We start from the raw sequence: 26,904 nt of genomic DNA on the forward strand, positions 1-26,904 counted from the left end.
TAGAAATAAAATCATACTATATAACCTTTGGAAGCGTTTTTCCATTGAACAAAATGCCCTTAATTTCACCCAAGCTGTTGTATGTGTCAATGTTCTTTAATGCAGTGGCATTTCAAGGACTTGGTCTTGCTCCTTCGCTGGAATCCTCAATATAGAGTGAGCATCACCTCGCCAACCTGTTATAAAGTGTTCAGATGAAATTATTAAAATTGTTATAATGAGGAATAACACGTGTGTGGCAAAGGAAGAAGGATCACAAAGAAGGAAATTCCCAACAATTCTGAAGAGGGAAAAAATAGGATTGGGGTTGGGGTTGGAAATGATACCAACATGCCAACTTCCCAAATTGTATAATACAGGATTCCAATGGGTCTAATGTGAAAAAAAGAAAAAGAAAAGAAAAAACCTATTTGATGACAAAGCATAGAAGATAACAGCAAGTGTTATTGCTGTGGATTTACCATTGACAGGGTAATGTATATCTTGACTTCAAAGAGAAGGTGATGATATTCCCTGATTTCCAAGCCTTTAGACCACCACAATTGTTATGATAATCCAAAAGTATATTTAGTAACATTTAGTAATACTATGTTAATTATTGAAATTAGTTAAAACTAAGAATTAAAACCTTCTTTCTGCATTCTCAAGCAAGGGCAACAAGAAATTAGATAATTTAATATGAACACACAGAGCTACATTTGCTCAAATTAGCTTTGGTTCTGGAGGGAATCAGACAAGAGATCTAAAAAATAGATAATATTACCTTCGTTCATTCCAAAAAATAAAATGTTTGGTATCTACCAGGTTGAGGATCCATTATATGCCCAACTGCAAATACTGAAGATTCAAAACTGAGCAAGGCAATATCTCTGCCTTCCAGAAATTTGCTTTTCATTGCACCTGAGATGTATAGGAGAGGAAAGATAAAGGAAGAAAAGGAGGCAACTTTATGGGTGAGTGAAGGACTCTCATAAGCTACCAAGAGAAATGACATTAACCTGGTTCGAATTTCCTAAAATCAGGGAAAATCCTTTTCGGTGTGCTTCTGTAAAATCAAAGAGAACAATAAAATCGTTCAAACCACAAATTTTTCTTGCTGATTTATGACTTTATTTTATATTCCTAAATAACTTCTCCTGTTCTTCAATATCTGTCAGCCCAATTCCTAAGAAAACAAAATATATGGTAACTTGTAGGGGGCCAGGGAAAAACACACAAACTAGCAAATGAAAAACTTTAGAAGGAAAGGTAGTTGTCTGTTTTTACTTGTTTGCGATGCCAGGACTTTCACTGCATAACTTTACTATGATAACATTATTATTATTTATCAATTTCATAATTCAGAGTCCCCAGAGTTATTGAATAGATCAGACAGCATTTATACATACAAAGTATTTTATATAGTTTTTCTAAACATATGTACATATACACAGAGAAAGAGAAAGAGTACATGGAGGGTAGAAAATTCAAAAAAAATGCAAGCATACAATATGGTAAGTGAATCAAGACCAACACCATTAAAAACCATTGGTCCACATTGGAAGGCAACATACTTGACTGCTAAATTATACCACAGACCCCAAAGCAAGAATGACAAAGTCCCCACTCAAATGCCAGCATCTGATCCTGCCTCACCCATGCAGACATCTGATTCCAGCTCTTATTCCCATTAAATCTGGAAATGGCCTCCAAATCTCTGGCAGAAGCCTCCACTCAGATAGTCATTTCCTACTGATTTCAGCTGGTACTCCAGAGGAAATGTATGCAGCCTCACAGTTTTAAGCATATTTTAAAATATAATGCATAAGTTAACTTAGAACAGATAGCAATTTCACTTCTCCCACTGCTGAGGGAAGGCAGGAATGCCAAGAGCATAAGGTGAGTCTTGGGGACTTAGCCATCAGCAATGGTCTCATAGGACAGGAAGTAAGAACAGGAAAGTCATCAACATGCTAAAATTCAAATGCAAGGTAAAACAGGGGTTATTCACTCCATTGAGTGCCTGCTACATGCCATGCAAAAGTCCAAATTTTGTTCTTATGATGTTGTGAAGGGAAAAAGCAGTTGTACAGCTTCTGCAAGGCACTTAATTTCCCTATATCTTAATAGGTATTAGTTTCCTATTAACACTGTAACAAAGTGCCACCAATAAGTGACTTTAAAACAACAGAAATGTATTGTGTCACAGTTCTGGAGTCTGGATCTGAAACCTAGGTGTCAGTAGTGCCATGCCCTGTGAAAGCTATATGGTACACTTCTTTTCCTCTTCCTAATATCTGGTGATTTGCTGGAAATCTTAGACATCCCTTGGTTTGCAGTTTCATAACTCCAGTCTTGCCTTAGTCTTTGCTGTGTGTCTCTGTCTTAACATGGCCTTGTTCATATAATCTTACAAGGACACCAGTTTTATTGTATGGGGGCAACCCTATGCCAGTAGCCAGTAAGACCTCATCTTAGTACATCTGCAATGATCTTATTTCCAAATAAGGCCATAATCTGAGGTGCTAGAGGTTAGGACTTTATCTTTTGGGAGAGACACAATTCAACTCTTCATTAGTACTAAATTAGAAAACTTCTCAGCCTTTATCATTTTTAACACACAATGAAAAAAAAAGTAATGGATAAGATAACCAGTTTTAAAAATGCCAGTCACCAGCTATCATCAGCCTCTGCTAACCAATTCCAGGCACCATGTAATCACCACCTTCTGAAATAGGGAGGGTCTATTCAGTTTCCAATATTCTCAAAATCTACCCATTAATAATGATTTGGCAACTTGAGCTTGCTCGCAGCATCCTTTCAAATATTTGAAGACAAGCATCAAAATCCACACTGCCTCTTTCACCAGCTGAGTGTTGCACATTCTTTGATCTTTCAACCTGACATGGTTATGGCCATTTTGCCCCCACATGGATTCCTATCGGTGCACCTTCTTATGTTGTGACACTGGTAACTCGTCCTAAGACCCCAAAACACAGACTGTATTAGAACCTACCTAGAAATTGGAGGCATTTCTCTTGTCACTAAGTCATACTTTGTTGCCAGTTACTGTGGCCCTCATCCTGATCTCAGGTGTATGTCTGATCTTACAAAAAACTGGGATAACATAAAAGGGAATAAAAGCCAACTGCAAATCAGAGTAAAGCATCATCTGAAGTTCTTTCATCACTCCTTCACCCTAGGGATATAAACTAGCAGTAGAACAGGCAGAAGAGAGAAAGCTCTTGTGGTTCACAAGAGACAAAGGAAAAAAGGCAAAAGATGGGACTTGGAACTTGCTGATTTCTGAAAGGAAGTAACAGACAGGAAAAGGGAGAATTTCAGAATCAAGAACAAAAATAAAATATAGGGTTGCCAGAGATGGGATTAAGCCTAAAGGAAGCAGTGACAGTCTACCCATAAATATCTCTTCTATCAGGAAGTGTCCTTGTGGGGACACTATAAAGGCTCATGCTCCTGCCTGAGACTGAGACCCACACTCTTACCTACTGCAGTATCCCAATGTGACCAGGGAACTACTGGCAGGGTGAGCTACCAAGGGGTCAATTTTGCTTGAGGATTGTGGTAGGGGCAGGGATTGAGTGTGTTAGGAAAAAGGCAGATTTGGAGGACAGTATAGTATCTATACCCTGTGGCATGTAGCCCAGTCTCCTCAACTGAGGTTTGTGCTGGGGAGAGAGAAAGAGAGGGAGGGAGAGAAGAGAGAAAGGAAAGAGATGAATAGAAGGTAGGGAGTTGGGGGAATGCACAGGACAAGAAGAAATTGCAAAAGCAGTTAAAAACTTCTTGGTTTATAACCAAAGGACTTAAAATCAGCATACAACAATGTTTATAGCAGCTCAATTCACAATAGCTAGTTTGTAGAACCAAACTAGATGCTCTTCAACAGTAGAATGGATAAAGAAACTGTGCTATATATACACAATGGAATATTATTCCACCATAAAGAATAATAATATTATGGCATTTGTAATAAATGGATGGAATTGGAGAATATCATGCTAAGTGAAATAATCCAATCCTGAAAATCCAAAGGCCGAATTTTTCCCTGATAAGTGGATGATGAAATACAATGGGGGTGAGGTGGGGGTGAGAGAAGAATGAAGGAACTTTAGATTATGTAGAAGTAAATGAAAGGGAGGTGAAGTATGAAAAAGGTGGAATGAGACAGACATCATTACCCTATGTACATGTATGATTACACAAAAGGTGTGAATCTACATCGTGCACCACTGTAGAAACGAAAAGATGTACCCCATATGAATCTACATCGTGTACAACCATAGAAACAAAATGATGTAAGCCATTTGTGTACAATGAGTCAAAATGCAGTCTATAAAAAATAAATAAATAAATAAATAAATGATTTTTTTTTTTTTTTAAACTCTGAGCCTGAGGCACAAGCAACCCCACTCTGTATCCAAAGGATATTGGAGAAAAATTCACTTTTGTGGACAGAACTCATCTCTGTACTGCTGTAGGATTTTCAGATTCTTGCTGGTTATCAACTGGAGGTTGCCCTCAGCTCCTAAAAGCTGCTCTCAGTTTCTCGCCACATTGTCCTCCCAACGTAGGAAACCCAAAGCATTACAGTTCACTTCTTCAAAGTCAGAAAATCCAGCAAGAAGGGCACTATAATCCAGTGTACACCCAGTTATCTTTGCCATGTTCTATTGGCTAGAGGCAAGTTGTAGATAACAACCACACTCAAGGGGAGGAGATACACATTGGCATGAATATCAGCATTAAGGTTCATGAGGACTATCCTAAGTCTGTCCACCTCAATTGCTTTAACCAAGATAAAAGTTTTCTCTCTTGTAAAAGAAATCTGAAGTTAGGCAGTTCAAGGTAGCTCCATCATGATCAAGGCCCAGTTTCTTTAAGCTCTCCAGCTCACTCACAATCTTTAGGGGTTGGCCTTCCTCCAATGGACTAAAAGGCTCACAGAACTCCAGCTAGCCATTTACAATCCAGGTGGCAGTATGCATCAAAGGTAAAAAAAAAAAAAAAAAAAAAAAAAAGAGAGAGAGACTTATTCCCTTCTTTTTATTAAGATATGTCTTGGAAGTATCAACTCACATCTCCATGATATCCCACTGGATAGAATAGAGTTCAGGACTCTACCTAGCTATAAAGGAAGCTGGGAAACAGCTGCCATGCTGAGTAAACTCAGGACTCCAAAACTAAAGAGATGGAGGAGACAGAGCAGGATAGACAAGTGTCAGTCTCTGCTACACTGGACATGAACGAAATGGGCCAGATAGGAAAGAAAGAATGAAGATCTCTTGTGACTGCCCTCAGCATCTTTGGGGAAAGCATGAAATATTCTTGGATGCTCCTTGGAAGGACTGGGAAGTACTACTCTGCAGGCTGCAGGTCCTACATCATCATTTATAGTGAATGTATAGTGAATGGATAATGTTATATTCAGCATCCCATTTTATACCCAAGCAGGTGAGGCCTGGAAAACTTGTTAGATATTTCAGTGATTTCCAGAACATTTCCTTAAAAATTTAGATTCAGAACTTAAATCTAGACTTCCTGAACTATGCTTTCTATAAGTAAGACAAGGATTTTTTTTGTGAAATCAGGCTCTATGGGGGAATCTGATGATCTATCAAGTTTAGAAACTATCACTACAGACATCTCCAAAAAAAGATAATTACTGTATCTTTTCCCCAGTCTCCAAGCTATGCTTCCTCAGCTTGGAATACAGACTTATTGTTAATCTAAGTATCAGTCCAGTGAGTCTAATGACTGTTGTTGTGAAGTATCTTAAGTCTATTTTGTATTGCTATACTTGACTGCATAATTTATAAGGAAAATGACTTTATTTGGCATGGTTCCAAAGGCTGGGAAGTTCAGGATCAGTTGGCTGCATCTGATGAGGTCCTTTTCTGGTGGGGAACTCTACAGAGTCCCAAGGAAGTACCCAGAATCACCTGGTGAAAAAGGCACATGCAGAAAAGAGGGAGGGGACAAAGGGACGACCCACCTTACAACAACATGCTCTCAGAGGAATTGCACTAATTCCTTCATAAGGGGGAAGACCCCACAATCTAATTACTTCTTAAAGGCCCCACCACATCTCAACAAAACTGCATTGAGGAACTAACCCTCAGCATTGATGGGAACGATCCATAATCAAACCATAGCAGGAAGGATGCATTAATAATATTAATCAATTAATTGTCATTAGTAGGTAAGCTAGAAGTGCCCAGTAACACTTAGCTAGAGGGTTTCTCAACCTCAGCACTTTTAGTTTTTTTGGATCAAATAATTCTTTATTGAAAGGGGGCTGTTCTGTGCATTGCAGGATATTTACTGGCATCCTTGACCTCTACGCACGAGAGGCCAATAGAACTATCAACAATTCTGAGAACCAAAAGTATCTTTAGACAGTGTCGCCTGAGAGCCAAATCACCCCAAGAACCACTATCCTTCATTCAGTGCTTTACAGGAATCCTAAAAATTTGTGACAATAAGTAAGGTTGAGAAGGAATCAAGAAAGTATACTTAGAGAGTTACACACTGGATGCAATAGTCCGTGCTCCAGTTTTCCTATGTGTACATAAACCATGCATTCTCTATTTCTACATAATCTCTGTAAGTACAGTAACCTAACATCAATCCACATTTTGTGTATCGCCCACTTCTCCACAGACCCCCACCCCAGGACATAAAGCAAAGAATGAAGTGAAGGGCATTAGTGATCAAATGTCTTAAACCTCACTCATGTCAACCCCTTGTAAAAATAACACTCACTCTAACCTGACCTCAGGCATCCCAGTTGGCATAATTAATAGATTTAAGTAAGGAAGATGTGCTATAAACATGCTTCAAGCAAAAATAAAAAGAACACAGACAATAAATAGATGGTAATTTTGATTTTTATTGATAAATCATGATTTCTTATTAAGTACACATAAAAGTGTGCAATTAAAAATAACATAACATACCAATATTTAAAATAAAAACTTTAAGAATCACCTTGATCAATACAAAGCTTTACTTCCTGGAAAAATAATGTTTTATTACAATAGTACTCTTCTCATATGTGAAACAGCTTCTCAAAATGGGGAATTTATAAATGAAACTTTATACAGCTTCCTTTGTACAAAAAGGATCCATATCAACTGCACCCTACCAAAAGTCCAAACCACAAAGTCTCAAAGGACCAAAACCAAGCCACATCCTATTGAAGTTATCAAAGATAAATCTTAAAAACCTCCAAATGGAGCATGGAACTACCCTACCACCAATTCAATATACTGGGCGGAAGATGGTAAATGTTGACCTGATGACAACATGACATAGAAAGATTCTTAAATATAGCAACACATGTGTCCATATCATCCCCCATAACAGAGACACACACATACCAATATGTGTCCTCTGACATGAGAAACTCAGAAATCATCTAAGAAATGTGTGTTTTCCTGTGTTATAATTGAAATGAAAATGACAATGTATTTAAGGAATGATGCAACATGACACTGGTTTTGATAAAGCACAAATGCAAACAGAACTCACTGCCTAGTTTTAATGCAAGTCAATTCTTACCGGTATGTACCTAATTTAAAAGTGACATTTGTTGCTTAGTTTCTTGAAGAAAAGTAGAATAATGTCCTCTATTCAAAGTATGATAAAAATAACCGCACTTCAAATTACTCCCAATGTGATTTAAGATACTGAATATTAACATAAATATCTGAATAAGAGACAAGAAAATGCTAAGTCCTTAAATTGCTAAGCCTTATTAAAGAGTGAAAATAAGGGGAAATGTGGAATATACTTTTCTGCCTGACAGAACTGTCTTCTGAAAACGTAAAAGGTTCTGGCAATTTACCCAAGAGTGAGTCCATTTGTCTAAAATTTACAACGTGAAAGAAATTATGCACCCAACAACAGTAACTTGACCCATGGTAGTCACTTGGCAGACTCAAAGCATTTGCTACCCTGGTGTTGAGAAATCTTGCCAAAGAGGTATTTACAACATATTTTTATAGAAATGAGTATTCAATAGTTCAATAAAGCAAAATACAAAAAGAAAATTCCAGCTTATATGCCAGAAGGCTAATAAGATATCTCTTTAAAAAAAGGACAAGGAAATATCATAGTTCCAATTTTTTAATGTCATGGAACAATTTTTAATGTCATGTCAAATTAAATAGCTGAATTAAATCAAAACAAAGATAATTGGTATTATATTGCCAGTCTATTTATAACTATATTTAGCAAAAGCAGAAATAAAGACTGAGTATGATTTTTTTTTTTAAATAACTTTACCCAGACTCAACAGAATCAGCACAGGGAAAGTTGAGCCTACAATTCCAAAAACTCCTGTGTTTAGGACATGGCATTGCATGAATAAGAAGAAACTGGGAGTAATATCTATCTATATACCTGCTTTCTTTGTAAGCACTGCTCCCCATATTATAACACAACTTAAATACTAAACCCCAGATATTTCTTTTAGAGTATTTTGAAATGCACAGTGCAGCAGAACAACATAAAAAGAGGAAGCCTTTTAACGACCGAGCATATTGTAATGGACTTTCATTTCTTCTTTAGAACTGTAATGGTGGGTCCAGATGTAAGCGTTGAATCCTAGGACTTTTTGGTTATTAGTTTTTCCCAACATTCAGTTTATGGAACCACAAAAATGCAAGTGAGATATGCTGGTGTCTTAATAAGGTTCCTGGGCTGGGGAGATAGCTCAGTCGGTAGAGTGCTTGACTTGCAAACAAGAGGCCCTGGGTTCGATCCCCAGTACACAAAAAACTTTTAAAAAATTTAAAAAAATAGAGTTCCCAGGCAGTGGAAAATTGATTAGTTCACATTAGTAAGCGAAACTGACAGTATTCTCGATTGATGAGCTTCGGCATAAGCAAACTTAAAGGTAAAATGAGTATGTTTTAATATTATTACTAAAAACATGAAGAAAATAGTCTGGGCTATTGATTAATTATTATGACTATGTCTACACCTTTTCTTCTTATGTCTGCAGCCTTGAAACACTGCTGATACAAACCCTCTGCTTATAGCAGAAAGAGCCAGGATACCTCCACAGTCCACATGTCCCAGGGCTGTGCTAACTCACCCTTTCTCCTCCTCTCCCTCCCCCTCACTTTTAATACATTTATAATAAAATGAGATTAGTTACAAGGTAACTTGTAACCTGAAAATCTGAAGTTCTTCACATAAAAAGTATCTGAATTCTAGTTTTTAAATGAACCTGTCTTCCAGTGGCCTTTCCATTCTAGTGTTTCCTACTATACCACACTAGAAGATCAGTATAAATTATTTACTGCAGAATGTAACCTTGAATAGTCCAAGGTCTCTGGGAAGAGCAGGGGAGGGGGACTTCCTCTGCCAGCACCCTCCCCAACTTCATCCTAAGATGATTTCACCCCTAAAGAAGTTCCAGAATATAAAAGCCAGACATCATCACAGGAAGGCCCAAACATTAAAAGTGCATTTTTTAGAACAGACTGTAGAAAAGATCAAAAAAATTTTTTTCCACTTGAAAAGAAATTCAAGAAAATTAGATATTTAATATTTAACCACCCTCTTCATAGACCATTCCCTGAAGGTCTACTTTCTACATATAGGATGCAAGTGCTAAAATACTGAATGCTGGTGATATCTGAAATATCCATAAGTAATACATGAACATCCACTCCAATATACTTTCTTAAAATTCAACAAAATAACATTCTATTTAAAATTAACTTTAAAACATATCTTTGCATAATTTGCTTTTGATAAATTTATTTTTAAATAGCTGAAAATATTGTATAGCACCCTCTTGAGCCCACGGCAAAAATTTCACAGAACTTAAGGGAAAAGTCATGGAGTCAGGAGCAAAGTTAAACCACTCCTCAGATTTAGATTTAAAAATGCTTAATTTTTTTTATATGTCCAAAATATTTTAATATATTTGAAAGGAAGAAAGGAATAAAGAAAGAAGAGAGAAGGGAAAAGGAGGGAAGAAACAGGAAAAGGATATTTCTTTAAAATTCTCCCCCAGAAAAAAAGAAATATTACCCTTACAAGACAGGGTAATCAGTGGCCTAGGTGCTCAGAATTCAGGAATCTTCTTAAAGATCCACAGCAAGCATCAGATGTCGCTTGACAGCTGGCAGTCTGATGATTAGATCTCTGAGCCTGGAAAAGTTTCTAAGGACTCCTGGCCAACATTATGGTACTTCGGGTAGGCATCATGTCAAGAAGCCCTGTTCCCAACAACCCCGACCCTTCCGCAGATCACAGGGAGGTCAGTCTGCTGTGGCTGATGTGAGCAGTAGCTGTGCCCTGGCTCAGACCATCTCCTGTCCTAGGATATTCTGGTCAGAGTCATGTAAGGCACACACTGCAGTGCTCTCCAACTCTGCCCTGCACAGCCCAAGTGTGGGGCCGAGGGCAGAGCACAGCAGCACCCCGAAGGGTAGTTTTCGGTATGCTCCTTACCCCGAGACAGTACTTTGCCTTTCTCATTCTCTCCAGACAAAAAGGAGAGTGCAGGTAAAAAGGGTTAGAGTGGGAAAAGACCATTTAACTCTCAAAAATCCACCACCCACATTCTAAAAAGAAAATAGTATCCAGTTAAAAAAGACACTGGGACCATGGGGCATGGGGTGGGCAAGTAGGGTTAGGATGGGAGGGAGACAGAACAAGCTCATCCTGCAGTTTCCCAGGGAAACCCATCTTGCAAACTCACGTGTGATAATGCTGAAGAAACCAGGCTCATGTCTTTTATAAAACAAGAATAATAATCTAAAATAACACTTCTATTGTGGAGAAAACAAACACTTCCCAAAACAATTCTAAAAGATTTCAAGAGGAAGAAAAAAGATACATAACTGCAATCATTTTAATCTTCCACACCAAGGTCAGGTGAAGATATCTATGCAATTGTACATACTAAGACCTGCTGACCGTCTCCCAAGCCCCACAGAAGGGGAAAAAAGGTTTTTTCAAACTTGTCAGAGGCAATATTGGATAATGAAATAAAAATCACATATGACTTTTGGAAATGTTAATTTTACACGGAGTCCTTTTAAAATAAGTTACAGCCAACGCTACAGAGAGAACAGAAGCATGACACAGGAAATAAGAAGGACTGAAGAGTGATGAAGGAAGCCCGAAGCTCCATCCTCACAAGGACGGCAGCCCTGGACGTCTCCACAAAGGTCACAAGAGGACAGCTTCACTCTGGAGTTGTAACTTCTCACTGCCTGTCTCCCTGTTCACAGAGGCAAACATCAGATTACACATCTCCCTTGTTTAGAAACAGTGAATTTGCCAAAACGTAAGAGCATTTCAATACACTTTTGTGAGTTTTCCATTCTTCACATCATTTTCTTTTTCTTTACAAGAAACAACCGAAATGCTCAGGAGAGGCCCAATGCAAACCAAATCCAAGAGAGAAATGAGGCATTCAGTCCAATCTATCTACCACCAGCAGTTGGCCGGCATTAAAAGGGAGCAAATAGACCACAGCTGCACACTGTGGTCACAAGCAGGACTTTAATCTCTTTCTGGAACAGGAAAAGTTTTAAATTGAGGATTGTTTAACCTCTTCAATAGTTTATTTTAGGATGACATTTTCTATGCATTCAAATAAAATTCTAATCATTATAACAACTGAAAAATATATTGACTCTGGCTTTATTTAAAAATACATAAATAGAAAGAAGAGGTACTGGAGAACGAAATTGACCAAATTATATGGTTATATTATGTGCATGTACTAATATATAACAGTGAAATCCACTATTATATATAATTACAATACACCAATAAAAAAGAACAAAAAATAAATATATAATAAAAAAAATACTTAAGTATGTAGGGAAGTCTGTCTATGCATGCTTTGTTTCAATGTTTTAAAACTTTGAGCACATATGATTAAAAACTATTCAATCTGAGTAAAATTCATAGCACAAGAAAATATTTCAGAAACTATATAAAGACTCTATAGCACTATAATAAGTTTACTACCAAACAAAACTGAGTTTTATAACTTTTTAAAAACATAAAAAACATACTATTTTCAAGTTTCTTTGTAATTGTTTAAAAACTTCTAAATCACAAACCTGTTTTGGATTATTAAAAATGGACTGGTGGGTTTTGATTATTCTTATCTTTCCCATAATTTCATTTTTAAATGGCATCCTCATAAATAGGTTGTTTTCCACAAAAAAAAAAAAAAAAAAAAATTATATAGACTGAATCTTTTTCATTTCTTAAATGTTTAAAATGTTCCCTGTGCACCTAAGAAATATCAATTGGGGGATTTTGCAACAAGGTTAAATAACAAAGTTGGCTAGCAAGATACTGTCATTGGGTCTCTGTGGTGGATCTCATCCCTTCACCAGGAAAAAAGGTGCTATACCTGTTTTTGAAAAACATCCCCCAAGAACCTGCGTGTTCTCCTCAATCCCAACAGGAAGCCCAAAGCAAGAAAAAAACTCGGAGTCTTGAATACTCTGTCAAGAACTATCAAAACTATGACCAAGTTCATTTTATTTTAATGTGCAATTATCTGAAACTACCTACCATAAGAGAATGTTTATCCTTCTCATGTCTTCTAATGATGGAGTGCTTATTCAAGATAAGACTCATTACAATTAGAAACTTTAGCCCAGAGATCCCACACTCAAAGAAAGTCACTCTGTGATGAAATGTAGATTCACAATTAACTTGGGGGATCTCCAGACCAACTATCTTCACATCCTAAATTCTTATCATTTTATAAAATAAAACATTACCAGTCAAATCAAAGAACTTATCTTCCAGTCTATATTTTTCTCAAAACACTAAGAAAAATCTGTTATAATGCATAAGTTTTAACAAAACATCAGTCCTCCTCAATGAAGAGCACTAATACATTGCAAATGCTGCTCATGGTCTTTCCTAAAGAGCTCCCACTTTACAGCAGGAGCCTAATGGAATGGGTGCTTGCAATAGAAGCAATACATGGAAAGGAAACACAGCTGGATTCTTTCATGAACTTTTCCTCTGAAGTTTATAATTGTGAATTAAAAATCCAAAACATGAGCAAAAAATGTCCTTCCTTAACATTTTTATGCTAAATGTTGTCATTAGCACTGTGATTGTAAATTATCAATTGTCTTCATTCAAATGGAAAGCTCGCCTCCTACAGGCCACCTCCTATCCTTGCCCCCACTTCTAGAGAAGGAAAGAAAGGATGACTGAATACCTGGCTTCACTTGTAAAGTATTAGGAACTCCAGACCACAACTTACTTGGTTCATAGTAATCCACTATGGATACAGAAGCATCTTGGGTATTTGAAACCTTAAAGTTTCTCACAGCAGGAATATCAATACAAAATTGGGTTTCATTTACCTTGAAAAATACAAAAAGGACTTTTAAGGGGTTGGCACAACATGTGTTCGTAAAAAAGAGATTTCTTTTTCTTACCATTTTAAGAAACAGAAACTAACATTTAGGAAAGACTTAGTACTTACCACATACTGCAATAAATACTTTCTATGAATTATCTTTTCTAACTTGTAAAACAACCCTTAAAAGACAGGTATTGTTCTTAGTTCTATTTTGCTGAAAGGGATATTGAGAATTAGAGTTGTTAAGTAAACATCCAGACCAGAGGTACATGCTCCTAAGGCCGTGGTTCCTTACCCAAATCCTCTCTCTGAGAGTACACCTGGCCTCTAATGACTCACAGAAGCCCCCTCCTCCAGAGAACTGCCCTCAGCTTATGTGGACCACTTCACCCAGTAAGTGAGGTCCTGAGGTGGGAAGTACACCCCACAATTAGGTTACCCCTGCATGATGTAGGGTTTTGGGCCCACCTCAGCTGGGTATAGTGGTGCATGTCTACAATCGCAGCTATCAGGAGGCTGGGATGCAGGAGGATCACAAACTCGAGGCCAGCCTGGACAACTTAGCAAGACTCTATCTCAAAATAATAAAAAGAGCTGGAGATGTAGCTCAGTGGTAGAGCACCCCTGAGTTCAATCCCCAGTACTACACACACTCAGAAGGCCAGCCTTCTTGACTCCAGGAGGAACAGTTTATGCCAATTTGACAATGTCAGTTAAATCAAAAATTAATAAATTCCTTCAAACGTTCATTATGTGCCAAGAGCCGTAAATGAAAAACATTAATCAGAAATTCTTGGACACTCAAATTAAAACATTAACAGGAAGATCAAAGATGCAAGACAAATTCCAGAATCAATTATATTACTAAAGAAAAACTTCAAAATTTTTTTCAAGTTCCAAATCAGGCCCATGGTTTTCAAGCATAATTTAATATAAGAAAATTCCTGAACAGCAAAAGAATCTAAAGACTAAATTAACTTTAACAGAACTTTAATCAGAGTTTCTGAAGTGCTGAAACAAATAAGAACACGTAAGATCTAGCTTTTTAAAGGTAAATATTTAGCAATATTTAGTATATTTCTGACATACTTAGCAAAACTGGAATAAGAAACATATGGGTTCTTCCCATGTAACATGCAATCCTAAAAATGCTTAGAAATCAATTTCAATTCAACCCCTGAGTGTCATATAGATGCTAGAAGAAAAGAAAAAACTCACATGCCAGCAGTTTTGAGACATAACAAGTCAAGACTGGAATTCCTCCCTGACCTTTCCCTGCCATGTGTTTTACTCCTTATTCTTGGATCAGTACTACTCAGACAGCAATGGGAAGGGAATAATGAAGGTTGTATATAATTCTTGGTGTAGACCAAGTCTCTGAGAATATTCTTCTATAATTTAAGCTCCTTTTTTTTTTTTTTTTTTTCTTAATGTTGGGGGTAGAACCTAAGGTCTCATGCATGCCAGGCAAGTGCTCTGCCATAGGCCACATCCCCAACCCTAAGCACCTAACCTTTTAAGGCAGGATTATTAACCACTTAAGAGATTTGTTAAAAGCTTCATGAGAGCATTTTAGAACATATAATGAGAACTTTCGTCATCAGCATTTGAGCAAGTATATTTAACAATTACTGAAGGTAGAGAGGCTCTCAAGTTGAGATCCAGACTGAATTTCTGAAATGATAAGATGGCAATCTCTATATATTTTACATCTAGCATAAAATAATGATTTCATTATCAAGAGCTTCCTCAGGCTTATCATTAATAATAACTAATTTTGTGGTGATGTCTTTTTAGTGTCTTTTAATATGGTTGTCATGTTAAAATCATTCAGAGACACAAAAAGCTGAAGTAACAATGACCTAAAGAAAACATAATTAAAGTAAGGAAGTGTGTGTGTGTTGCTAGGCAAGCACTCTACCACTTAGCTATATCCCCAGTTCCATAAGGTAGACTTTTGAGCACAACAAATGGTAACTTAATCAATAATTACCTTTTTGAAACTTAGGTTTTACTACTTACAGAATCTAAATAGAGGTTGAGCTTTCCAGGATCATGTTCCACTTTCTTCACTGTCTCACTTAGTGGGATTGCATCTGGAGGCACAGTGAAACCACTGAGAAGGTTAACTTCCATAAGGGCCATGCCACTCCTATCTGGGCCCAAAAACCTATATGGAAAAGAAGAGAAAGGGAGAAAACCCTTTAGGAAAAATTTTAAAATAGTTGGCAAATGATCTCAGACAAAAATTAAAAGTGCAACATGTTATCCAAATACCATTTAAGTTCAAATAAAATTCACTATAGAATATTTCAAAACACATTATTATTTTCCTATATGTGTAATATTCTTTCAATCATGTAAGTAATGATAATACAGCAATGGGGTCATTGCACGAATAGGATGAAATGCACACAATCTAACAGGCTTGTGCTTTGAGGTTATCACACTACCATGCACATCCTTTCAACAGATTCTAGTGGTGTTTTCAGTGGTGATTCCAAAATGAATATTCATTTTCTCAAAAGCTGACTGCATTGAACTTTCCAGTTGAAAGCTCAGGACCTGAAAAGGAGACATGGCTTGACTACTCAGTGGCAGATGCCAGCCAAGCCCTTAGGTTTTCTTCATCTGGTTTTAGAAAAAGAAATCTAGCAGGGAGACGCTTTCTCTTTGTGTTCCTGTGCACGCGGAGCACAGTTCATGTTTTCTTGAGTCACCCTGAGAGAATTGCAAGCCTTAGAAAGCTTTATTACACTTCCTGCTTCTTTCACCCTGTTATACCTCCCAGCTCACCCTTATAGTAGCTCCCAACTCAACACCACAATGTAAGCATCAAAGAATCTGGGCACCAACAGCATTTTGTCTCCTTCAAAATAAATATTTTTCTAAAATGAAGAGGTGGCAAGAGTTTTTCATTTAGAACAGGAGCACAGTGTGGTTAAAGAAGTTTGCCCCTAACATAAAAGGATCATAGTATTGTTAAGTTACTTCCTGGTGTCCATTCAATGGCAAAAGCAAGAAGCCTGTTAGAAAAGTTTGCTTTCTGGAGCAGCGAACAGATGCCTGCCAAACATGACTGATTGAAAAGCCATTCTGCTAACTTCAGCTGGCTCAGCATTCTGAAGCAACTGAAACCATCTGCTGGGCACTGCACTTAGCCAGAGTAAGTGCTATTGAAAACTAGTAAGTGGATTGAAACTAGAGGTGTTTGCACGTGAGCAAAAATTAAAGATGAGAAAAAGTTAATCTTCTTAAAGTATAATGCAGATTATATTTCCACTACATTATCAAAGTGCCTTGGTTGACCAAAGGCATTTGAAAGACTAGTCTACTAGCCAACGCAGAATTTGCTAAACTTCCCTACCACACAGAAAACCTTGTCTCAGGTCAAGTCTTGGACTCTGTTGATGGGAATAAAACGCCTAAACTATCAGGCAATCTTTTTATAAAGTACCACTGAAAATAAAATTCAGTGTTTTTTATTACTGAAAATTATTATTAAATTCAGTTATTTTAATGTTGTTTGTGTTTGGTATAAGATTTTTTTCAAAAAACTAGCAGTTGCATTTAAAACTCTTCATAGGCAGCGCAGCGGCATATGCCCGTGGAATCCCAGCTATTTGGGAGGCTGAGGCAGGAGAATCTCAAGTTCAAGGCCAGTCTGGGCAACTTAGCAATACCATACCTCAAAATAAAACAAAAAGAACTGAAAATGTAGTTCAGAGGTAGAGCATTTGCCTAGTATACATGATGTATGCTGGGTCTGATCCCCAGTTACAGGAGAAGGAAGGAAAGAAGGAGGGAAGGGAAGAAGGAACAGAGAAAAGAAGGAAGGAAGGACGGACCAGCCAACCTTTCATAAAACCTCCACTTTCACATGAAAACAATTCCATCTTCAGATTCTACCTACCAACCACCCCTGTCTGCTGCCCCTTTTATTCTTAATACTGGATTAAGATTTAAAATCCTGCTTCCTTACATAGACAACAATACAAATGAGGAGGCCTCTGCCCAGGAATGTAGTTCAGGGTTAGAACATTTGCCTACAGCATGTGCAAGGCCCCAGCATCAATCCCCAGCACCCAAAATATAATACAATAAATAAATAAATAAATAAATAAATAAATAGGTGTTGTCATGATCTGAATCATGGTTCCGCTTCATTTCCTCATCTGTTTCTTCACTTGATGTCCCTAAGAAGCAAAATTCCCTTCTCACAGCTCCATAAAGCTCTTCTCTGACTTTTTCTAAACCACAATTTTAGACTTGCTTAGAGGATATTTTGTATTTATTTCTGCCTACGCTTCCAAACAGTAAATTCCATTAAGGCAGTGTGGTGTCATTTCCTGGCTCAGCATTATATTCCCACACCTGACACTGCTGGAACACAGAGGAGACTTCACCAATATTTATTGAGTGAGTGAATGAATGAGTAAAAGAGAAAAACAGGGATTAATAATAGCATTTAGCGTATAAAGTTATTGTAAGGCCTAAATGAGATGCATGTGAAGGTGTTTTGTACAGTGCCTGGCATATAGATTTGTGATAAATGTAGGTTGATTATTGACAATAATAACAATTTGACATTGTTATTCTTGAACAGAGACCAACTTCAAACTTACTAAATAATAATAATAATGAGAGCCCTACTTCCTTCTTGGCTGAAAAGGAAGCCACTGCAGAGATGCTGCTATCCCCCTAGTACAAAATGTCCAAGAAGGTAATGAAAGGGGCAAACATGTGACACTGTGTCCCAAAGTCATGAACAAGGAGGTCCAAAGACAGTACAGATGGTAGCAATAATGCAGGTGATTCAGGCAGTGGCTCAAAAGGTTAACCATCAGGATGAACACTCAGAGATGGCCCTGAGGAACATCTGGCAGCTCTGGACCACACATCTGGCTGACCTTCAGCCCAACAGCAAGCTAAGTTCAACCATAATGCTATGGCAGACAGCAACTCCTCAGCGTCAATGCACCTTTATAGTAGCTCCCAGTTCAACACCAAAAAAGGCAGATGTATTGAGGACAGACTGACAAGGAAGAAACTGCAAAGCCTCTTGATTTAAGAACTTTCTCAGAGTTGTTCTTAAACTTGTGTGTGTGTTAATATGACCAAGAAGCTGAAAAGGGCAGCTTCACAGTCTTAGCGTAAAGTCAGCAGTTCTGAGGTAGAATCTCTTTTTCTTATGAGTTAACAAGATCCTCAGATATTCTGATACAAACCAAACTAAGCATCACCTTAATCAAGTACTTCCAGATAGGGTCTAATTATCCAAGATGAAAACCTAAACTGCAATATTTTCAGTGCATTCAAAAAGACGTTTCTTCATTGAATGTGCATGTTCTTATAAAGTTCAGGATCAAAAGTATAAAAGTTAAATGGAGCAATGCATTATATGCATTTCTGAAAATGTCATAATGACATAGTGTATATGATGCACTAATAAAAGACTAAAAAAAGTATAAAAAGTTAAGGTTAAATATGAACCTCTAATGAAATTATTTCAACAGAAAAATAACTCACAGCAATTAATAACCATTTTGGAATGTTAAACATGATTGGTTACAGTTTTCCTAAATTAGATTTGTATTTTATTAATTTATATTTTTTTTTCTATTCAAATATGTTATAAATACAACAAAAACTTGTGAACAATTTCTGAGCATGTCTAAGAAATGCTTAAAATAATTAATAGTATTTTTAGTTTGTAATTTGAAGTATAATTATATAACTGAATTCTCTATTAAATAAAAGTTCCTACATATAGTTTGGTAATTATACATAAATGAATCTTCAAATCTATTTTTTAAAGAAGAAAAAGAAGGAAGAGGAGGGACCTAAACAGATACCTACCTTGTACACACATTCAAATTCACACGATTGATATCATCTTTATTATCTTTTACATCAACATCTAAATCAAAGCCTTCTTGATTTTGGATAGATCTTTTTCTTCTAAAAGACCCTGAATCTTTCACATTATAAATTACATTGAGCTGCAATAAATAACAAATTATCAGACATAATAAATTAGCAATATATTTATTAACAATAAATTGCCATCATTTTGCATTCTAAATATTAGTTAATGATTCTCTTTAAGATAAACTGAATTAAATTTGTTATCTTCACAACTAGAAAAAATTCATTTCACTGGCTAACAATGTATCTTTAGTAACAAATATTATTACAAAATCTAATTTAAAATTATTATTAAAATTGTTAGGTAGGGGTGGGGCTGTAGGTCAGTTTTAGTAGAGTATCTGCCTACAATGTACAAGAACCTGGTTTCCAAACCCAGTACCAAGAAAAAAAAAATCAAAATAAAAGTTATTAGGTAACATGCAAAGCAAACACCATAGAACGCAGTGTATGATATTTATTGGATATTGTTTTTACAAAGAATATAAAGCGTACCCTTGAAGAGAAAGTGAAGCTATCTTCTTGAGAGCTTTATCTAATTTCTAACCTCTAACACTAAATGGAATGTTTTTCACAAACTGGAATCTTAGAAATGCTCAGTAAGATAAATGAAAACTAAAACATTGCCTGTTCAGCTGCTGGGGATTCTTTTTCATGATATGCTTTTCAAAGATGATAAAATGATGGACTTAAGTCAAACAGATTTTCTACAGAACATAGACTGTGCACTCCACTGATGTGAAAGGCAGTGTGGGGACCAGTGTCTTTCTCAAAGGGATCCTAAATCAGAAGCTTAAGAATGTACTCTAAATCTCCTAGGCCAGTCTCATCCCAAGATGAAACAAAATCTACTTAAATGTTGTATTTCATCCACTTTTTTTACTACCAAGGTTCATAAGGTTTAATATTGATATACAACATTATATTTTCTTTTATTCCTACTTAAAATATACACGCACACCTCAGAAGTAAACATCTAGTGTCCTTCCTATATTTACATACTTTGAAAAAATCTCACTAAACTTCACTTTTCAAATCTAAGAGTTCTAGTCTTTTATTCTATCACAATCCAATAATCTTCCATCATATAATCATATAATCTTCCATCTCTTGGATCATACTGATTATCTTACTCCAGTCATTCTCCAACTCTTTCTTAAACTACAACAATTCACTATTAATTTTAAGAATTATTTCCGTTACTAATTATTTCTGGAGAGGTAGATGGTTTCATAAAACTGGAGAGCTGGTCTTTGTTATTTTCCTCACAATCCTTTAGTGGCATGCAATTTTCCCTTCAGAGATCAATGTCATCAAAGAAAGACTATTAGATTTTTCCTGCTGCGTCATAATTAATACCCATCTACAACTAAGTGGAGGGTTTATGTATGGCTCACGGTAAAGCTCAACACTTCACACAGAACTCCAAGAAATCTTGCAGTTGATTTCCAACAGCTTAGCATTTTATTTCCCAAAAGAAGTTAACATCTTCTTCCAGAACACGAGAATCTCAATATTTATTTCTGCGTGACCAACATTTTTGCAATTATTTTCCTCCATCATGAGAAAAGGCTATGGGTCATTTCTATTAGTTTTCCACATTTTTATATTGACATGGGACAGTGAACATTTTGAACACTAGGTCCACAGTTACCACTGTGTCCTTCAAATTTCAAATAATAAGTATTTGGTTCCAGTGATTTATCTATTTTGGCTTATCAAAAATGAATCCCAACAAGTTTGGTGATTCGAGCATACATAATTTTTCAATTTTGTCTAAAATTACTGCAAAATTTACACTGGGATTTATTTTTTCCCTTAAAAGACAGTTCAGGGAGGCTGGGGAGATAGCTCAGTCGGTAGAGTGCTTGCCTTGCAAGCACAAGGCCCTGGATTCGATCCCCAGCACCACCAAAAAAAAAAAAAAAAAAAAAAAAAAAGACAGTTCAAGAATGAGAACTTTCTCATGGCCCTTGTAGTAAAAACCAATAGAAATTATTCACTCGCTCTCTTTCTACCCTTTTCATTGCCTACCATTTCTTTTCACTGTGATCATTTTTGCTTACTATGCTTTGAGCACCATGCAAAATAATCTTAAAATTATCAGGAAATTTCTAAATTATACCTGCTAATAAGCAAGGTATACCTGCCCTCAGAGTGTACCTGTTCTCTCAATTAGAATAAGTGTGTTGATTTTTTTGAAAGTACCTTTTTTTCAGTAATAGCCACTGTACTACTTTCTCAGCATGTGTTCTGGGATTGGTTTGTCTTTTCTACCCATTTGTACAATCATTTTCAGTCCCATCACATAATATTTGGGGTTTCCAATAAGATGATTTAAAGTCTGCATGATTTTCATGTATTTTCAGTGTAATATGTATTCCAGTCAGTATTTTCATACTACTTCCATTCTACTGTAGCTCCTACTATACCACAAAAAGTAGGCCTCTTTTAATTTTATTCCTGTACCAAAGCATTGAACACAATCATTCTCTAATTTTTTACTTACTATTATATGAGGATTTACATTAAAGGAATGCATTTCCTATTTTTAAGACAATAACTTGGAATGACATGCTGACCTTTATATTTTTAGACAAATATTAAGAATATGTAAGTGGGGTTAGGGATTTAGCTCAGTGGTAGAATGCTTGCCTGGGTTCCATCCTCAGCACCACATAAAAATAATAAATAAAGACAGTATGTCCATCTACAACTAAAACATATTTTTAAAAATATGTAAGTAAAATGTGTATTTGTTCATCAGGTAATAGTAGAAACTATACCAACATTACAATTCCTGAATTGCATTTTCACAAAAAAGTGGGAGTTCCCAACTATTCATTTGAATCATATCAAAGGATTTAACTCTTACTTCAAAAGGCAAATAATCCCCCAAAATAATTTTTCAAATCGATGATCAGTGCATTACTCTTGTCTACTCACTAGCTCATAACACCTCTTCTACCTTTTATTGAAGAACAGTACATCTTACCTAAGTCATAGAAGTAAATAATTAAGAATTTTATACAAATCACCTAAGATAAAATTTAGCAATGTTCCCAAAGAATTATTAAAAGTCACATTTAGCTTAAAAATAAACATGATTACATACCTGACAAATTGCAAATCCAAAACCATTTGCAGAAATATTAACCACAGTTGGCTGTACCACAGCAAGCTGAACAAAGGTGGGGAGAAAAAAAGTGAATGAGGGTAATTTTCCATATCTAGTTCCTTCCAAGTAGCCAAAGAAATCAGTATGGGTAGAAGCAACCCATGGAGAATTCTGAGAGCCCTGCATGGTCTTGAAAGCAAAAGCTCACCTCTTCAAGCAGTTACACACCGAGGCTTTGCTTCTATCCTCTGGAGAAGCAAGCCAGTGTGGGGTGCCACTATTCCACTGTCTTCCCAACCTCTTCAAGGTTAGTAATTTGTTCTTCAAGACCCTGTTACTTTGATGCTTGCCATGGCCCCATGTGTACAGGCTAAAATCCTCCATAAATTATACAGGCTTGAAAAGTGGTGCATACTTGATGCTGCCTGCATTCTGTCCCAACTAGTTTAATTAAAGCTGAGAAAAAATTTAACAAGCTGTAGCTGCACCTGGTCTCATGCATAGGGCTGATAAGACTAAAGTGAGTGCCACAGCAGGGAGCTGTGATTCCTGCCTCCATCTGCACCCCAACTTTTATCAGAGGACAAGTGCTTCAGGCCCTTCAACACAAATGGAGCAACCAGCATCAGAATCAATTTCACCTGACAAAGCTATCAACAGTACCTGTGGAAAACCCTAACTCCTGATAAGGACTACCTCTCCCATAGTAGGAGTGACTACAGAGGGCACATCCCATTTACCCTGCTGCCTATACCACATCTGCCTGAATGTTTCCACTCTTACAAGACTCACAGAGACAACGTGGAACACTCTAGGCCCAAGCTGATAAATCACAAACAAAGAAGCTACAGGAAAGTTACACTACATAGTCCACTGAAATAAACTCAACAACATGCAACAAGCCAACACCCAAATCATATTGTCAGAAGAAAGCTGCACAGGAACAAAGACACAACATAAAAGTGGAAGAGGGGTACCCATCCCAACAGATGCATGAATCTCAATGTAGAAAAAGAAGAAACATGAGAAAAATAAGGTAATATTTCAATAACTTTATAGCTCCATAGTAACAGATTTCAAGGATATTGAAGTGGATGAAATACCAGACAAAGAATTCACAAGAATGGGTTTTTGAAAAGCTTAATAAAATCCAAGCAAACACAAATTAACAAATGAATGAACTGAAGAAAACAATGCAGGATATGAATGAGCAATTCAATAAAGAAATGGAATCTGAAAAAGAACCAAATAGAAATGTTGGAAATTAAAAGCTCAATAAGTCAGATAAAATTCTCAGTTGAAAGCCCGGATAGCAGAGTAGATCAATTAAAAGAAAAGAATACTGGATTTTAAAAACAACTCTACCCAAATATTTCATTGATACAGCAATAACGAAAAAAAAATTAAAAGAATGAAGAGAACATACAAGATCTCTGAGTCACCATTAAAAGATCAAACATCCACATAATTGATATACCCAAGGGGAAAAAGCAACATATAGAGGGCACAGACCTATCCAGTGAAATAATTATAGAAAATTTCCCAAGTCTTGGGAAAGACATGGAAATACAGGTATAGGGGCATTTAGAATTAAATAGACATGAGCAGAAAAGAATCTTTGCACAACATATTATAGTTAAATGGCCAAACGTACAGAACAAAGAGAGAATATTAAAAGCTAAAAACAAAGAAGTGCGAAGTGACATTTAAAGGCAAAACCAGTAAACTAACAGCAGATTACTCATCAGACACTCAAAAGGCCAGGAGGGAATAGAAAAGTATATTTCAAATAATAAAAGAAAATAACTGCCAACCAAAATTACTAAACCCATCAAGGTTATCCTTCAGAATCAAAGAAAAACAAAGACCTTCCAAGATAAACATAAACAAAGAGAATTCATGACCACTAGACCAAAATTATAAAAGATACTTAAGAGAACATCACAACCTGAAGAGGAAGAAAAACAAACACAATTATGAGAGCACATAAAAAATAAATCCCACTAGAAAAGCAGACATACAAATGAGAAATAGGAAAGAATCAGACATCACCAATACAACAAGCCATCAAACATCTATGATGAATAATAGTGGAAGAAACATAAGATATTCAAAACAACTCGAGGAAAATTAACAAAATGATGGAGACAAGTATATACTTTTCAATAATAACTGAATATAAACGGTCTTAACTCTCTAATTAAAAGACTCAGGTGGGCTGAAAGGATTAGGAAATAAGACCCAAAAATGTGTTGCATGCAAGAAACTGACTCACCTACAAAGACAAATACAGACTGAAAGTGAAAAGATAGAAAAAGATATTCCAAGCAAATGGAATCCAAAAAGCAGTGTCACTATAATTGTATGCAACAGAATAGACTTTAAGAAAAAATCAAGAGACACAAAAAAGACACAAAGAAGGACACCCTTATGGTTTGGATCTGAAATGTCCCCACAAAAAGTTCATGTATTGAAAGTATGGTCCCCAATATGGTAAGATTCAGAGGTGGGCCTTTTAGGAAATGATTGTATTATATGGGATGTAACCTCATGAGTAGAATCCATTTGATGGTTTAATAACTTGAATGTACTACAGTGCGGTAACTGTAGGTAGATAGGGAATGGCTTTATTAAGTAATTCCCTAGGGGCATGACCCTGGGGACTACATCTGTCCCTGGTCCCTTCCTGTATCTCTCTCTTCTTCCCAGCTGTGATGAGCTGAGCAGCTTTCCTCTGTCATGTCCTTCTACCATGATGTTTCTGCCTTGAAGTCAGTCAAGCTTGGACTGAATCCTCTGGAACCATTGGCCAAAGTAAATATGTCCTCCTCTAAGTTGTTCATTGTCATGTACTTTGGTCACAGCAACTAAAAGCTAACTAACACAGCCGCTGTTTTTCAAGGAACAATAGAGCAAGAAGATATAATAATTATAAATATAAATTCACTGAATGTTGGGCACCCAATTTTATAAAACAAATGCTATTAGACATAAAGGGAGAAAGACGCCCTACTGCAACAATAGTTATAGCTTTCACCAATATAGCTATCATCTAGGAAAAAAAATGAACAAAAAAAAAAAAAATCAAAGTTGAATTATACTATAGATCAAACAGATTTAACAGACATCTACAGAATATTCCAGCCAACAGCTGTGGTATACACATTTTTTTCATCAGCACATGGAATTTTTTCCAGAATAGGTCATATATTAGGCTACAAAGCAAGCCTTAACAAATTAAAAAAACTGAAATAATTTATTGCATCTTATGTGATCACAATGGAATGAAACTAGAAATCAACAGCAAGAGAAGCTATAGAAATTATTCATGGAGATTGAAAAACACACTATTGAACAGTGGATCATAGAAGAAGTCAAAGGTGAAATTAAAGAATTCTTGAATCAAACAAAAAAGGAAACAAAACATACCAAAATCTGTGGAATACAGCAAAATCAGTACTAAGAAAAAAGTACATAGTCATAAGTACCTACATAAAAAAAATTGAGATCTCAGATAATCTGATAATTCATCTCAAGGTTTTTGAAAAATAAGAATAAACCAAACCTAAAATTAGTAGAAGAAAAGAAATTATGAACATCAGAGCAGAAATACATGAAATAAAGTCTAAAAGGACAATATAAAAGATAATTAAATTAAGATTTGGTCCTTTAAAATGATAAATAAAATTGACAAATCCTTATCTAAACTAACCAGAAGAAAAAGAAGATCCAATACAAGGAGACAATAAAAGAAAATGATCAAAGGATCATTAGAGAATATTTTTTAAAACTCTATGACAATAAATTAGAAAATGTGAAAGAAATTTACAAATTTCTAGACACATGTGACCTACCAAAATTGAACCAAGAGAATATAAAAACTCCTAAGTGGGTCAATAAAAAATAATAAAATTGAAGTTGTAAGAAAAAGTCTCCAAAAAAAGATAAGCTTAGGACCAAATGGATTCACCACTGAACTTTACCAGACTTTTGGACAAACTAACACCAATGCTTCTCAAACTGTTTCATAAAATAAAAAGAAGAAACACTTCCAAACTCTTCTGCAAAGTCAGCATTTCCCTGCCACCAAAACCTGTTAAGGACACAATAAAAAAGAACAATAAGAACCAATATCCTTGATGAACATAGATGTAAAAATTATCAATAAAATACTTGCAAATTGAATTCAATAGCACATTAAAAAGATAATACACCATAATCAAGTCAGCTTTACTCCAGGGATGCAAGGATGGTTCAACACACACGAATCAATAAATGTAATACAATACTCCAGTAGAATTAAGGATAAATATCATATGATCACCTCAATAGCTGTAGAAAAGACCTTTGATAAAATTCAACATTACTTCCTGATAAAAAAAAAAGCCCTAAATAAAGTAGGTATAGAAGAATCATGGTTCAACATAACAAAGACTCTCTATGGCAAACCCATGACCACCATCATATCAAATGGGAAAAAACT

At 36.0% G+C, this 26,904-nt stretch overlaps 1 protein-coding gene across 2 annotated transcripts in view; it reads right to left on the reverse strand.

Moving 5' to 3' along the window:
- Positions 1 to 6,872: 6,872 nt before the first annotated feature.
- CD109 (CD109 molecule) overlaps positions 6,873 to 26,904 on the reverse strand; it is a 142,764-nt gene continuing 122,732 nt past the window's right edge. For both annotated transcript variants that reach the window (XM_079146499.1, XM_079146498.1), the window contains exons 30-34: positions 22,419 to 22,484; positions 19,235 to 19,377; positions 15,398 to 15,545; positions 13,274 to 13,376; positions 6,873 to 11,248 (exon numbers count right to left, since the gene is read on the reverse strand). In XM_079146499.1, the coding sequence (XP_079002625.1) occupies positions 11,085 to 11,248; positions 13,274 to 13,376; positions 15,398 to 15,545; positions 19,235 to 19,377; positions 22,419 to 22,484 (624 nt within the window). In that variant the 3' untranslated portion in view covers positions 6,873 to 11,084. The remainder of the gene's footprint in view (positions 11,249 to 13,273; positions 13,377 to 15,397; positions 15,546 to 19,234; positions 19,378 to 22,418; positions 22,485 to 26,904) is intronic.

This window comes from Sciurus vulgaris, assembly GCF_902686455.1.
Source record: "Sciurus vulgaris genome assembly, chromosome: 7".
Taxonomy (NCBI): Eukaryota; Metazoa; Chordata; class Mammalia; order Rodentia; family Sciuridae; genus Sciurus; species Sciurus vulgaris.